This window comes from Botryllus schlosseri, chromosome 11, assembly GCF_051294905.1.
Source record: "Botryllus schlosseri isolate E-star chromosome 11, Bs_hap1, whole genome shotgun sequence".
NCBI lineage: Eukaryota > Metazoa > Chordata > Ascidiacea > Stolidobranchia > Styelidae > Botryllus > Botryllus schlosseri.
The window spans coordinates 26,652,002-26,668,823 of NC_137246.1; the positions used below are offsets into that span (position 1 = coordinate 26,652,002).

At 40.6% G+C, this 16,822-nt stretch overlaps 1 protein-coding gene across 5 annotated transcripts in view; it reads left to right on the top strand.

Annotated features, from left to right (window-relative positions):
* Positions 1-16,822, top strand: part of LOC145450035 (uncharacterized) — a 50,742-nt gene that overhangs the window by 19,051 nt on the left and 14,869 nt on the right. For 3 of the 5 annotated variants that reach the window (XM_080328488.1, XM_080328490.1, XM_080328491.1), the window contains exons 2-11: positions 4,013-4,387; positions 7,456-7,683; positions 7,907-8,031; positions 9,589-9,703; positions 9,760-9,897; positions 9,963-10,042; positions 15,331-15,598; positions 15,663-15,755; positions 15,816-15,920; positions 15,988-16,026. In XM_080328488.1, coding sequence (XP_080184614.1) covers positions 4,013-4,387; positions 7,456-7,683; positions 7,907-8,031; positions 9,589-9,703; positions 9,760-9,897; positions 9,963-10,042; positions 15,331-15,598; positions 15,663-15,755; positions 15,816-15,920; positions 15,988-16,026 — 1,566 coding nt within the window. Of the gene's footprint in view, positions 1-4,012; positions 4,388-6,673; positions 7,029-7,455; positions 7,684-7,906; positions 8,032-9,588; positions 9,704-9,759; positions 9,898-9,962; positions 10,043-15,330; positions 15,599-15,662; positions 15,756-15,815; positions 15,921-15,987; positions 16,027-16,822 lie in introns of those variants that run through there. The other 2 variants (XM_080328489.1, XM_080328493.1) reach the window with 2 other exon arrangements.

A 16,822-nucleotide genomic window follows, 5' to 3' on the forward strand; every position in this document is an offset into this window, starting at 1 on the left:
TGTGGCCTTCAAACCATTTGCTTACAATCCCCTGTCAATTGCGATAGCTATTTCATTTTCGATGTCGGCTAACAGCTGATCATTCGATCAGCCTATTCCTCGATCTATTTTACTCAAAGTTCGGTGTTCGTCTGTTTGCATTGATTTTGACAGTGTACCATACCGGAATGGGTTATGAGATTACGTATGCTACTTCTCGATGATTTCTTGTAACAGTATACTAAGTTACGGCTTTTATTCATGTATTTATATATTAATATATTTTCCAACGGCGATTTCGCAGCAGACTTATAGACAGTGAGCCGTATGTGTTGTGTCACAGTCTCCAGTTTCAAGGCCAAAATGTCCTACGTTGTTCCGAGACCGAAGTTCCGAGGCTGCTGTCCTTAGTTCTTCAAAGACCATTCAAATTGATGTTCTGGATTCAATATGACAGGCCCAATCTATGAGATAACAATTGCGTATGTGTCCGAACTCGTTGACCTTTCCAGTTAGGCTTACGCAATCTCTCGAGTTCTAGTCATTGGAATTAGTCAGCTCAAGTCAAGTGCGAGCATGAATCGTATTGAATCTTTATTCCGTACGTAGTAGGGTTGGGACTTCGAGATCAAATTTGAAATCCCGGGATCGGGATTTCCCGGGATTTGCGCTTCTCAATCCCGGGATTTCCCGGGATTAGCAAAGTAGTAAAATACACATACAAGCTACACACACAACCCAGCGACCGAAGAAACCCAGCGACCCAGCGACCGAAGGCCACCCGGATAATGAGCGTTTAAATTCATGTACCGCCTGTTTCGTGTAGAAAATGATTCGTCAAACGTGATCGATAAACGTCCAATGCTGCGTTTCATTGCCATAAGCTCTTCTTCCACACACTTACGGATTTATTTGCTGTGCTCGATCACCAAGTCACGAACCCGTTTGCGACATCTTGATAAGTCATAGCCATAAGCCTTGAAGGCCCGACGAATTCACTCACTTTGGGTAATTGAATAAATGTTAACCCGTCCACAGCAGTTAACTGGTAAGAAGTTCATCGAGGCGAGGTTTATGCGATTTATTTTATAGGAATCGATCTTCCTCATCTTTATTTTTAGCTGATCTTTCTTTGATGTGTCCGACTGAATCATGCATGATTTAATTGCTATCATTTGTACGGACCTTTAACTGCGCTATTAGTCCTTTTGTGCTAGACACTGAAGCTTTCAAAACGTCTTGACACAAGTTGCATTTGGCTTTTTATGTAGATTAATAAAACAAACAGTTTCGCTAAACATGTGATTTTCTCTTTGCATTGACATTCGAAATTCGCCAATATTCGACCTGTATTGATTGTGTAGTACAGGGGTCGGTAACCTTTTGCTAGTCGCGGGCCAAATTTCGGGTGTACAACCTTTTGGCGGGCCGGAATTTTTCTTAGTACTATATTTTACGCCCAATTTGGTATATATCATCCTAAATTGCTGCAATCTCAATCATACCAATCAGAAGACCCATGTATTTACACTTCAACAACACATAATAACTGTAACAATTGACGCAGCTTGCTTTGTGAATAGTTTTCAACTTCTGGTAACAAGTCAGATGAAACAAGAATCAGACCCTATTCAAAATGGACGTCCGAAATACATGATCTTTGCTTGCTCTTGGTGAATTTCATTGTTCAAAACTATTGTTCACATGCGTACGTGCTTCCAAAAATCGATGCAATTTCTTTTGCATTGTTGGTCAAGCTGGGGTAAAGACCAATTTCAAGAACGTACTCTTTGTCAAAGTCATTCAGCGATATGCTCTTTGTATGAAATTTGTCATTCAATTCAACTACATCGCATTTCAGAAAGGCTCATTTGAAATTTTCAGGCAATGATATTGGCATCCATATTATTCGGAGTACTGAATAGTCAGAATTCATTTTGTACAGAAGGAATGTCGGAAAAGCGGGTGAATATTCAGTAGTTAAATTTCGTATAACAGTTACAAATGTAGTGTTGGAACTAGGTTTTCTCCCCTCCAGTATAGGATAGTGAGCATAATTTTCTTTGTACTGTTGACATTTCCAGAGTCACAGATTTGTTTTGAATGCGCCTCAACATCTCACGTATTTAGTTGTTTTCCCCCTGAAGTTGCAAATTCAATTTGTTCAGATGTGACGCTGAATGTACCAGGAATGAGATACCCATTTACGATTACAAGATTATGAGTCGGCGATATTTGTGTTTTCGAGGAAAGTTGCTATTTCATTTCTCAATTCTTACACTCGTGTAAGCATAGCTGCTCGACTTAATGCGCGAACATGACAGATATAGGCCTACAGGACATCACCATATTCATTCACTGCTTCTTGTAATACCTGGCGTAACTGATTCAGTTAATGAGACAAAAATCATATTAACAGTTTTCACCATTGTGGCCAAAAAACTATTCAGGTTTGTCTTGGCACAAGATGGCTTCTGGAGAATTAAACTATAGATAGGCTAACTAACATACGGAGGCTAGTTATCTGTAATTGAACACTGAACAGTTTGAGAATCTGTCATTGCGTCTGAGATGTTCCAAGCGTTTTTGAAGCAAAGGAAGGACAGCTTTATTGTCACACCCCGTTAGAGTGGTAAACCCTTTAAAAAGTATGGAACACCTTCGGTTGCGAGATACACCCGATTGATAAGCACTGGTCCAGTCTAGTCTATCTCCATCTTCTACTTGAACCACATTCGTTTTATGACGTAGCAATAGACCAATACGATGTAGGCTACTATTATATCGTATCAATGCCGCATTCTTTTCATGCAGTGCTTCACTGCAGATTGAAACTCATTATGAAACGGCGGCCTTATTCTTGTGATAACTAATTATTATGTCGCGGGCCGGACGATTTCGCTTGGCGGGCCGGATCCGGCCCGCGGGCCGTAGGTTGCCGACCCTTGGTGTAGTACATTGTTATGCCATAGCTGGCTTTAATATCAAATAATTGTGAATTGTTTTAGACAATCAGCAGAGTTTGTGACATTGCTTTATTACCAAAATAAGAGAAATGGCGCTACGTAAGCCTTGGAAAATGCTCTTTACAAATCCCGGGATCGGGATTGCTTCAAATCCCGGGATCCCGGGGTCCCAACGCTAGTACGTAGTTTACGCAGTTGCCTTTAGAGCGAAAATGAGAGGTCTAGAAGTTGTCCAGTCTATTGATCCAATCGTACGCCGGGTGCCTCCGCTTTGGTTGCCTGTTATCACCTGGTCGTAACCAGAGATGGCCACAGTCCGGTTCAGGAGCAGGAGCAGGATTTCAATGTGTTTTTACCTGGCCGGACTGGATCCGGATTTCGAATTTGGGGTGACGGTCGGATTTTAGGGTCTATCGATTTGCGTAATCTATAACTCTACCATGAAATCAAAACGCATGCTACTAAGGATGACCTGATACTTGATTCGTGGCATAGGGACGATTCTTAGTTCACGTACATTTTGTAAAATAATCCTTTGATTAAAAATAAATGAATAAAACATTTGTTACCACACTTCAAGTCACGGCTCACCGGCAAACCTCTCGCGGCACCTACGTTAAAATCACTGTTGTCGGGAAATTCATGTGACCATCATAAAGTTACTTTTTTACGTTGGAAAACGCCATTGTGACGTCATGTTGATAAAAGTCGCTCGCAGCCCTTGCCCCACCACCCGATATTGTCACGAGCCGCCACTGCCGTTTACTAATGACTTGAAATTGACTCGTGAATTTTGCTCCGAGTCACGAGTCATCCCAACACTGCAGCTTGCTTAGAATTTAAAATTCCTTTATGTAAAGTGCATGTACTCTCGCAATCTCAAACATACCAGTATTATAGGCAACCGAAAAGCCTTCGAGTTATGACAAATGTGTTCTTGCGTACGTTATTGTGATGAAAGCATGTGCAATATCACAAATATATGCCTAGTAGTAATCAGCCTGAATAAAACAATACTAATATCATCATACTGAAGAGATTTTGGCATTAAGGATTATTTTTCACAGGTCATCTCTGCGTGGAGTTTCAGAATTTCCAGAATTGCTCGGCATCCTCGAAATGGGCGGCTTACACACCTTACTTGAACATCACCCACCATTTCAAACCTAATCAGCAATGGCCATTCAAGTTATATTATAGCCTTAGCCTGGCAGATGATAATGAAACAGCTATTTGCTCTTATCACGTCTCGACAAAAGGGGTTTGCCTGGATCCAGAGGGACCGGGATGCATAGATTGTGTTTTCGACACTTCAAATGGAAACGCAACGGTGAAATTCAGCATCGATAACATCAACACAACAAAGGACGCTTCGGAGCTGATATATAGCAATAGTTTAACCATGAAGAACCAAATCTCTCTTCATAAGTTCACAATATCAGGTAGGCCCAATTAATCGTCAATTCCTGCATTTTCTTCCATTCAAGATTTACCTAGATTGTATGGTCTTAACTTTGAAATCTAACACAGTGTGTACAGTAGGGGTCTTCAAAAATGACCTTTTTTCTCAAATCGTACTGGCTACTTTCAAATTTTTTGTTATTTATTTTTGTATAATAAATAGAAACTTTTGCTCCTGTAGCGATGAGGCTACTGGTTGGAATTGAACCAAATTTTGCGTTTAGGCTTAAATTAGGTAACCTAACAATTTTATCAAGTAGCCAGTACGATCTGAGAAAAAAAGTTATTTTTGAAGACCCCTAGTGTCCAGCCGCCCGTGGCAGCCTAATTTCAAACCATGGGTCAATTGTAATGTGCAGAAAGAGTGCTCACTGCTCAAGTGCCTATGTGCCCATACGACATTCATATTGACCGCATCCTACGAGTGGGGCTGGGCACAATGAGTCGGGCAATTTTTTCGATATCTACAATTACTAACAGATAATTTACCAGTTAGAATTATAGTTTCGATATTGATTTCCTATATCGGAAGCCTTGAAATCTTGATTGGCTGCTGTATCACAGCATCCGAAACGTGTAGGCCTATAGTACAAACCTACAGACGTTAGTGGAAATGACATTTCTGTGGAGTCATGATCTCGTGATTAACCTACAGAACTATCACACAGGGGCCCTTCCAAACCTGGACAAAGTGGGAACCAACACAGTTTCAAATCTTATGAAATTTGGTACATGCATAGATGAGCCAATTTTGAACACAATTAGCTTTATTCGAGGAAAATTGAATTCCGGGGTCAAAAATTACGTCATTTTGAAAATTGACAATTTTATACTCATTTAGCTCCGCGACATTCAGGTTTCATCAATGCAGTATTCAAAAAGGTATAAACAGTGACGTGCGGTGAGGTTAATGGCTGGTGAAGCACGGACCCCTCCTCACACACACACACACACACAAACAAACAATTGTACCTGATAAAGAGACCCGAAATGTCAATATAGCAACAGCAGCGGGTATAGAGAGCATTTTCTTTGCATACTGATAGCCGTTGCAATTCCACATTATAAAATACTTGAAGAGCTTCTTGGAGAGAACTTCAATATACAATTGAATAGTATATTCATATTTCATATTGAAATGAATCCGAATATTTTCGGCTGACACTCGTCAAAGGTAATCGTCAATCAGCTGACGATTACCCCTGACGAGTGTCAGCCGAAAATATTCGGGTTCATTTCAACATGAATCTGAATATACTATTCAATTATACAATACATGTAGGACTGGTCGCTATTGTGCTAAATGGGCAAGTTTACTATCTCTTCAAGTACCGGTATAAATTATTCGAAGCACACGAAAATAGCATCCTCATTTACAAATATTTTTTCAGTAAAAAAAACAACACTAGATTTGCCGAATTTCGAAAGAAAATACTCTAGGACAATAGGTCAAGTCAAAATACACTAGATCTAGTATGAAATCGCTAGGAGTGGTACCACTGACCACAAACAACGACAGCGCAGGCTATGTAAGTATATAGCTATCACATGCCACAATTAAGGGTTATAGGTATTGCAGTTGAACCCAGCATAAAGGCCACAGACAACGATAATGCAGCCTATGCTAGTAGCTATCACATACCACAATTTAACGGAAAATACATAACAGCTCGTACAGCGCCTATGTACAGCAGTACAGGAATAGCTGTGTTTTAGTACACGATGGTGTTCTGTTTTGCGATGTCACTTTCGATTTTTCGAACAATCATGACATAACCATCGCTATTCATTATGCAATTAACGGCATTGTCTCTAACTATAGAAATTAAACATGGAACGGCAACGACCGATTTTGCAGCTTCGTTCCGCTTCGCAGAGGCTGGAGAGGAGAGTGGTTTTGCGTAAGCGACTGTAGAATTTCTGGCAATCCAAAAGCTATCTTCCCGATCCCAGAAATTATTGAATCTGGTCTTGATCGAAAGCTACTGTTGCACCGATTCCGAAAATATAAATTTAAATAATGATCAGGCACTGATCCACCTAGAATCTGTCCTCCAAGTCTGAAATATCGGCATTGTTCAGAACAATCGGGTAACCGCAACACAATGACCGTAACAATGACCCGTTGCGACTCTCCGATTGTTCGAACAATGCCGATATTTCGACTTTGAGGACAGATTCTAGGTGGATCAGTGCCTGGAGCTCAAAAAGGTTGAAAAGCACTGCTCTATACGATAGCAGATAGCATTCAAAGCCTGCGAAGCCGGCGACGCGACATCTTGCGCACGAGGCCAGATGCGATTGCTCAGGCCAGCGGTTATGTCGTGCACACCACACCTGTTGGAGGTGTGACTGATTACGCAAGCGCTTATATTTTGCGCACATGGCCTGTCGATAAATTAGCGAGGATTGCCGCGCGCGCGTTCAGCAATCAATGAATGACCTAATTTCGCTCGCGTGCAAACGGCAAACCAACTCTGCCGGAGATTGCGTGCTGTGCAGACGACTCTCGTTAATTGCCAACACGCTTTTTGCTAATCGGTAGCGCGTTACACTGATGATACGAATTACTGGGCACGATGGCTGAAAGTGATGCGCGATTGGAAACAAACATGAAGAAAGGTGTGATTTCAAGTTTTTTTTTATCGAGGGAGATTTTTTCAAGCGTGTTGTTCCCATGTATAATACGCACCCCCCCGATTTTAGGGCAAGAAATCGTGAAAATTTTGCGGATTATACATGGAAAATTACGGTACTTATACGCGTAAATGCGTCAACACGATAAAGCTTGTCCTGTCCAAATATTATGGGAAGCTACTGATTTACGCACGTACTTAACGGTATTAAATTGATGCTAACTTATTATATTTGAAACAATTTCAAACACCTCCCTGTTATTCAAACACCTCTCTTTTTCATCTGGCCACCCCATGTAAAAATAAAAGTCGGGGCCTATGTATTCAACGTCATATATTCTTGGCAGTTGATGGAAGTTATTACAAAAATATTCTCACTTTTTCTAAATAGTTGATATATCTATTATTAACAGCGTGTGAAACACAACAAATGGTAGAAACATACAAACAGAATTCTAGCTACAACATCTCGTCAGTTGTCACAAAGGAACCAGGCTATCATGCTGAAGGCAATTGCAGTTGCAATGAAAAGTCGCAGACACTCAGATTTTCTGATGGCTCCATTCCTGATACGTCGACCAAGTGTAGTGCTGGGGCTCTTTGGTCGGGTGGATGTAGTGATAAAATGCAGTGTTGGTCAAGTAAGTAATGAGCTTCGAGATTTTTTGTTTAGCTGTCAAGGCGTTGACTTAACAGTTGACCACAGTATTTTCTGTTTTTACTTGTAATATCATGCTGTTATTGCACTTATGTGTAGTCATGGTTACAAAATTCCTGAATTCAGTCTCTCTTCCTCATTAAAATGCAATTTTTATGAACTCCATTGCCCATTGTGCAAGCAATTACTGCAAAATTGTTTTTCAGGTCCCGCAAATGTGAGTGTTCTGCAAAGTAACAAGTTAGCTGGACATCATGCGAATTTTGCCTGTAACTATACTGATGGCTTTCCTTCAGTTACTGATGCACATGTTTTCTTGAAGAACAATGTTGTAAGTTTATTATTTCTGTCCTTCAACTTTTTTATTGATCTTTTAGTTACCCTAGGGTAGCCGGGCGAAATGAACGTGAATTTGATGACTCATTTGTTTGCAGAGAGAGCAATAAAAAGTTGAAGGTCTTTCTGTGCAATGATGACCTTTTCAAATTATCTATCGCCCTCCCTTGCATAACAGATGCAATAGCAATTCTGCTATGCGAAATATATCATATTAGTTACTACATTCTGGTACTGACATGACAACGGTTTTCAATTACATTCCCCTTAGCTTCTGTCCTGGTTTTGGGCAATAGAATAGCTGTTCTAGACAGCGTGGTATAACACAAGGCTCTGCAGGTATTACCTCCAAGACTTGGTATGATTTTAAATACCTACATGTCGTTGGCACTTTAACAATTCATTTCACATCTTACAATATCCTATATTTGAGGACGTATTGTGTATCAACTACATGACAACTCATTGAAACACACATATGTTAGGGTTACCATATTTTGAGATCCGAAAAGAGGACACTTTTCAAAAATTCTGAAAGCTCCAGGACCGGACAAGAAAACTGCTGATTTTGAAAAGTTTTCTATCAATAGTAGGCTACTATGTTGACTGAAAAAAAAATTAAAAAGTCATCACTTTGACTCGACTCCCGATTTACTCGATATTTTACGAAACTCTGATATTTGCTGCGTCGGCTTTGCGTTTTTGATTGCATTTTAAAACTTTTTCTAGAAAAGAGGACAAATTCCCCAAAAAGAGTACATTTAGGCGTCCTCCTAGGACAGTGGTTCTCAACCGCGGGTTCGCGAAGCATTTTCAGGGGGCCGCGAAGCCTCCACATTTGAAAAATGGTTGACATCAGAATTTTTTATTTTTTTTTAATTAGAGAAATCACGAGGCAGTTTCGCCTCATGACTGCTAAAACTCCAAAAGTCACTTAAACAGAATGGCTGCCTGAGATAAAATATTCTACTGTGCAAACTCACTTTAATTGCCAATAGCCTACTGAGTACTGATACTTGTCAGGGGTAATCGTCAGCAACTAGTAGAGAATTGGAAAAAACATTGTGTATCAATAATCGTATCACAAAATATGACGTCACCAGCTTGGAATGAAATCCCAAATAACTGTACGATCTCGTAAGCTTAAATTTTTGGAAGGGATTCGCGATTAATTATGCAAGCCATACTTTCTTACCGTAAACTTGAGTACAATTCAGTTTAAAGGGGCACTCTAAATATGACGTGGTTCAAGTTATATAGTTGCAACAGTGAAAAACATTTTAGCAGTAGCCGTTTTCCTCAAAAATCCACGGTATTCTAACGGCAACTAAAGAAATTTCACGAAAAGTACTATTCCAATCTAGTTCTTTTTGTGGTATCGCCATATCAACGCCCTGTCAACGCGTTTGCTTGAAGAAAATCGACTTAACTTTCCCGTTCAGGCGAGTGAGATTTGGGAAATAGCCTACATAGGACCATCATGGCAGTGGGCATGGGACATTTAGGGACATTATGGAGGCGTAATGCATTAATTTGGCAAATTCTTTTTCAGGAAATTTTCGGTGACTATATTCTGACATCATCTGACAATGGGGAAAATGTTTCCTGTACGGTCGAATCTAACTATACTGTCGTTGTGTCTCCTGTCATTCCAATAACAGTGTATTGTAAGTTGAGAATAATGATAATTTACTTGGTCTCTGAAACCTTTATTATATGCCAGACGACCCTGAAAATCCTCGACTGTCCGATGAATCTCCCGTCATTGAGGTGAATGGATCAGCTGATCTCAATTTTACGTTCTCGGCAAATCCACGGGACCGAGATATATCATTGAGCTTCCTACGCATCACAGGAAATGGTATTTAGCTCTGCTAATAGTGTGTTGTACCTGTTAGTGTGCGTTATCTCCTACAATGTATTTAGATGTTTCATCTGCCGCATTATCCTGGACAAGTAATTATTCGAGAGGCACTAGTCAAATTCATGGATTTAGTGTGACAGTGGTGAGTTGTTATATCTGTACGTCATCAAATTTACGTATGGAAAAGTTTTGTTCCTTAGGCATGGTGTCTGATCATTCTGATCTCTGCCACAGTCCGAGCAATCATGTGTGGGTCTGGATCAGTGTTTACCAAACAATTTTTACACAATGGACTCTTGGGCGGCAATAGGGTTGTAACCAAGTCACATGGCTCCGAGTCACAAGTCAATCTCGCTTTTATAATTTTGACTCGAGTTAAGTCGAGTCATTTTACATCACCACCGAGTCAAGTCCAAGTCATCAAGAAGAGGGTCGAGTCCAAGTCATGGTATTATGACTCGAGTCCGAGTCCAAGTCTTTGTGTTGACTGCTCAGTTTCCAGTTAAGGTCTTGTTAAACCCACTTTTTATAACTCTGTTTGGTGATATCGAATGGTTCGCATTTAAAATATACTAACTTTCCTTACTTTTAGCAGTTTCTGGTCATACCAGTACCTATAGACGAAATCCCAAGAGTGTCGTTACTTTATTACTCTTCGAATTTACAATGAAATGTCTGTATTTTGCCGTCTTGAGTCTCGAGTCATATGACTTGGTTCGAGTCATGCGGCATGGCGCCCACTTTGGGAATCACTGATTTGGATAATGCATAGCCAGAAGGGATATCCACAATTTGAAAATTTCAAAAATGCTGCGTTGTAAAGGCTCATTCTGTAGATTATTGATAAGAAAAAAAAACATTAGGGGGACGGCAAATAGCTCATAGGAAAATCATAGACAGTTCATGCAGAGGGTTTAAAAGTAGCCTCTGTGAGTGGGTATGGACATGATGCATACCCAGAAGGGATATCTACAATCTGAAAATTTCGAAAATGTGGCGTTGTAAAGGCTCATTCTGTAATTATTGATAAAAAACATAAATGAGACCACAAATAGCCCACATGAAAATCATAGACAGTTCATGCAGAGCGTTTGAAAGTATAGCTGTCTGTCAGTGGGTATGGAAATGATGAAGTATAGGCGGGCACACACCGAAATAATATTGTTTTCAAAATATGCTCAAATTTGGTGTAAATCGTTGTTGGAACCAGGGCTTCGGAGCCCCGGAGCCGTGCATTTTTACCGGAGCCGGAGCTCTACATAAATTCAGCCGGAGCCGGAGCTGGAGCCAGTTATTTGAGGGTTAGCTCCGGCTCCGACGTATTTCATAAGATGCAACAATCATATCTGCTGAGTTCACATAATACAACAGCAGCACTTCGCGAAATTAAGAATATTTTCCTCTTTGGCGCTACCATTTCCGACTAAGCATGTTCCTGGGGACTTAACAGCAGAGCAGTCATTTGTTCAATGCTCAATTTTCATATATGAGTACTAGGGTTGTCCAAAATTTGGAAAATCTCAAAAAATATGCGTATCCATGTCTCATTCTGTAGATTATTGATAAAAAACGTCAATGAACCTGCAATAAGCTCACAGGAAAGTCGTTAACATTTGTCTAAATTCGTTTGAAAGTAGCTGCCATAGAGTGGGCGTGTTAGCGACCATAGAACGGCGAGGAGACTAGTAATCACGAAATCACGGCTCTTGATTGGTTAATCAGCTATGCTTGAATGATCACGACCACGGCGGCTTGCTGAATATGTGCTTCTACTAGTTCAAGAAGTACGCTAACGGCAATGATGATTCTGTAAGCGCATTGTACGTTGGTGATGAAATAATAAAATGAGACACTTGGTCATTGAATTTTTAGTGTTAAAACTATATAACGATAGGTTCAGAACAACAACACCCTCTTGCAGGCATGACAGAGGTGAAACAGCGAATGCTTGTGAACTTATAGATCCCAGAAATACCTATCTGATGTGATTGAGAGTACGTTAAGTGGTCCTGCTTTTCTGGGTGCAGTGCAGGTAAGGTATATTAGTTATCGCCCAACTGGTGCAGCACACCATGTGAGATGGATTCTGGACATAATCCTGTATGCTCAGAAGATATGTGGGCCGACCAGGTAGCTTACATTGAGACTCTGAAGAAATTTAACTACCGCACAGCTTCAATACATTCTTTTTTATGTCCATGTCTGGTTTGATTCAAGCATTAGTCGTGATGCAGCCGGTATAATGATCTAAGATTCATTATGGACATGCTAAACAATGCAAGCGAACAGTCTTTTTGCTGACCCTACCAGCATAGTCAATGCTTGCCTTTATACTTTTTCCGGGGCATCATTGAGGACTTTGACAGCACTCGCGGGTATGATTCATTATGCTGCAAGAATGTGACAAGTGTCAAGCATAAATGGCTGATTCATCCAGCCCGCACAGCTTTTAAGAGTTCAATTATATAGGCTACCACGACAAGATAAGATCAGACACAGTAGTGTCAATGTCAAGCTTTATATTTGTATTCAATCATGGTACATCCCCTCTGAAACTAGAAGTTCGTTCACCACTTGCATAAGCGCCTTTGCAATATTTCTTCTCGTGTTTTTGTGTTTTCCCTCGATGAAAATATGGCATACAGGTAACAACGGTTGCCTTCACAATAAGCCATCAAGTCATGTATTTAAAGATTTTGTGAAGCAGCTGTTCTTTGTTCATCATGTATTTCGTCGCTCAACATGTTCAGAATTAATCTTAAATCACTATCTGCGGACCAACCTACAATGCGCTTACAGAATCACCGCCGTTAGCCGACTCCTTGACCAGCTGATCACCAATTTGCCACCGTCGTGATCATTGAAGCATAGCAGATTAGCCAATCAAGCGCCGTGATTTCGTGATTACTAGTCTGCTTGTCGTTCTATGGTCGCTGACACGCCCACTCTACGGCAGCTATTTTCAAACGCATTTAGACAAATGTTAACGACTTTCCCGTGAGCTTATTGCAGGTTCATTGACGTTTTTTATCCATAATCTATAAAATGAGACATGGATACGCATAAATTTTGAGATTTTCCAAATTATGGACAACCCTAATGAGTACCGAATCTCGGTATGCTAAGTAAGCCTGTGAATATTGTGGGTATTCGGCATACCCGCAATTTCATCATCAGCACAACCTTGTTGGCCAATTGTACGGTTCGAAAATATTGATCACTATGTATTACGCGAAATGGGAGAGAGGATGAAAACGTAATTTCACAAGCCAAGAAATTCCATCTCATCGTTGCTATGAATCGGATGAGCAAATACTCGTTCTTTCGTCATCTTTCGCCACCTAGAATCCGTCCTCCAAGTCTGAAATATCGGCATTGTTCGAACAATCGGAGAGTCGCGACGGGTCATTGTTATGGCCATTGTGTTGCGGTTACCCGATTGTTCCGAACAATGCCGATATTTCAGACTTGGAGGACAGATTCTAGGTGGATCGGTGCCTGATCATTATTTTAATTTATATTTTCGGAATCGGTGCAACAGTAGCTTTCGGTCAAGACCAGATTCAGTAATTTCTGCGCTCGGGAAGATAGCTTTTGGATTGCCAGATATCCTACAGTCGCTTACGCAAAACAATTCTCCACTCCAGCCTCGGCGAAGCGGAACGAAGCTGCAAAATCGGTCGCTGCCGTTCCATGTTTAATTTCTATAGTTGTATGCAATTATGCCTGCGAAATGGAATTCATTACTGCGCATGATCGTCATTCACTCCAGTGAGGATTTTCGAGCGTAAATAGGGGATGGCAGAAAAGTAGCCCAAAATGCCGTTACACTCAGCAAACAATCGTCGCGGTGCGAGCTACTTAATGCGATGTCAGGACCCCATGGTATTTTATGTTACAGACAAATTACTGATTTGATACGTGATTTCCAATTTCTAATCATCTGTTTCGTAAATTCAATCTTGATGTCTGCTTGATACTCTGGTATTCCCGGATTATCACGCACTGTGACTTGTAAATGTGAAAAGTACATACTGCATATAGTTTCATTCATTATGGGCATGGCGCAATGTGCATGGCACTATAGAGTATAATGGCACAGTGTTTAATTCGATGATTCGATGCGTTAAAACGGTAAAATATTATATTCCGATAAACTTGATCGACACCGGATGGACTGGTAACGAGTGCACCAATACCGAACGTCGAACCATTGGCCATTTGGTACAAATCGAATTTCTATTGATCAGGTCGTGATATCCGCCCATATTGCTCTTACTACAGTTACAGTTGAATAATAATCGCAAATTTATAGATTGAATTGAGCTGTATGGCTTATCGTTAAGGATTACAGGGCCAGTGAAAAAACGCCGCATCAGAATTTTAATGATGTACACATCAATGGCACGGAGTAAAGTGCGTTCTAGTGCAACTGCGATGTTATCGACAATTGACACGTATTCATTATGACGTCACAAGTCAGCACGGCAGCACCTGTCTTCGTCGCTGCATCCGATGTTACTGACGGCTGACAGTCTCTAGATTACTATAGATGACTAACATACGGGTAAATTAGTAATCTATATAGACCAGGGGGGCAACAGTTTCGGCTAAAGGGCCATCTGGACATATCGATATCGAAGATTTCCGCCAATACGACAATCATTTTGTGCCAACATTTCATCGTCGACGATCCTTCTGCAAGCTCAAACGCGAAAAGACTTTCCCTCGTAATTGCGATTATAGTTCGATTTTCAGGAGGAGGTAGGCTACAAAGCAAGAAATCGTATGACAATTAAACACGCGAAGCGTGAAGAATAATTTTACTACTTTACTAAAAGTGTGACTGTATCCTGGATCTGCCAATGCGTCGGAACTGTTATTTAGTCATCAACATCCCAAGTATCGCGGCCATACTAATCATATTTTTGGTTGGCCTTGCAAGTTTACGATTTGAGCAATTCAATTTCGATAATGTAACAGGATTTCGATAATATAATGGGAAATTAGCTCGCGGGCGGCTCAAAAACTTCTCGCGGCCACATATGGCCCAGAGGCCGCGGGTTGCCCATCCATGATATAGACAGACACCCTCGATAGTTTTCAGAGCCGGAGCTGGAGCCGGAGCAGTGGAAATAATGCGGCTCCGGAGCTGGAGCCGGAGCTATTCTATGACAGAAGAAAGCTCCGGAGCTGGAGCAATGCAAATTTACGGCTGCTCCGAAGCCCTGGTTGGAACACCATTATGTGTGCAATTATTTCACTACAAGTAAAACTTTCAGTTCATAAAACTGAAATATTTTCATTAACTGAAAGTGTCCCGATGCAAACCATTGTATTAAGCTGTTTTAGGCCACTTCACATTTCTTGAATAGAATTTCAGTCGAATTTCTATTGGGACAATTGACTTTTTCAATTTTGTCATAACAGACTTCAACTGATGGTTACGGAGCATACAATGTGTGTGCAGCAACTTTGGACCCAGTGGGAGTAGCTTGCTCAAGGCTAGATATTTGTAGCGCAACATCAAGTACTGACAAACAAGATAGCACTGAAGCAACAAAGCAATCAACAGTAGGATCAGGAAATCCGGAACCGCAACCAAGTCGCATTGGCATCATAGTTGGAGCAGTTGTTAGCGGTTCGGCGGCCTTACTTTTGATCATTCGAGCGACATGCTTCTCGAAGAGAAATCGTGGTAGAACTTCATGTAATTATAATTTTTCGATTAGCACTAAAATATTGGCTGACACTTTGCATAGATGATGTAAAGGAAATACGAATGAATGAAATTTATGATGCCTCTCCTAACCCAGGACCCGGTATTGAAGCAGTCTACGCTGCATCAGGTGAAAGTATGAACGCAATGGATGTTCTTGAATTATATTTCCATGCAACAAGTGTATTAAATTTAGCTTCTCAGCGTGAGACGACGACCAATGTCATCTATGAAGCCTCCCCTCACCAACCAGCAGTTGAAAATGTGTATACAATTGACAGACGCGACGAAAAAAGAAATAGTTAGTTGAATTTGTAATTCTGGAATTACAATTAACTGTCATTTCATTTCTGTCCTGTAATTTTCAGGTCATACTGGGATAACCTCAGAAGATGAATCGAGTCCTGGTAAGTCATGGAGTGCATTCTACATTTCATATATTTTGTACCAATGTCAGCTGCCACACTCACAGAACTGTAAGCCTGTATTAGGGTTTTTCAGAATACACCGACTTCCAAAAAGCCATGGTTTTCATTCGTCCGTTTCCCATGCCTTATGCTTTGAAAACATATTCTAGCTACTTTTTCTGTAACTCAACCCTTGCATCTGTGTGCATGTTGAGCTGGAAGAAAATGGGTGATTCCGTTAAAATTTGTGTGCCGCGATTTTACTTGGCCTACTAAATTGCCATATGTGTCAGGTTTTATGTAGCTGTTGTGGTTTGGGGTGATGCAAAACCTCACTGTAGATATTTTTCCGAGTTCAGGACACCATTTCCATGTTGCACACTGCCTTGGAAATCCTCAAACTTACCTAAAACTGAGCATCATTTGCACGATTCACCGTATAAAAGAATACAACTGTAAATGCATCATCCAAATCGCCCAGCGATATTATAAATATCTTATTATTCACTGAAATGCAAGAACATAACGGGGAAATGGTTAACGAATCGAAACAACATAACAAAGAAATGGATAAATTTGACAAAAATTCAATACCAATTAATTAGATTGATGGGATGATATTTCGAAATTTTGAACTCGTTGCCGGAGATCTTCCACGGCTTGTAAGAGACAGGCTTGCTGTTTTCTGTCGTCTGGTGTGTACAAAGCGTGGTCGGTATTTAATTTTATCATACATTCTGTTGGATCTCTTAAGTACTTGACCATTATTCACGAGTTCCCAAGCACTTATGAAATG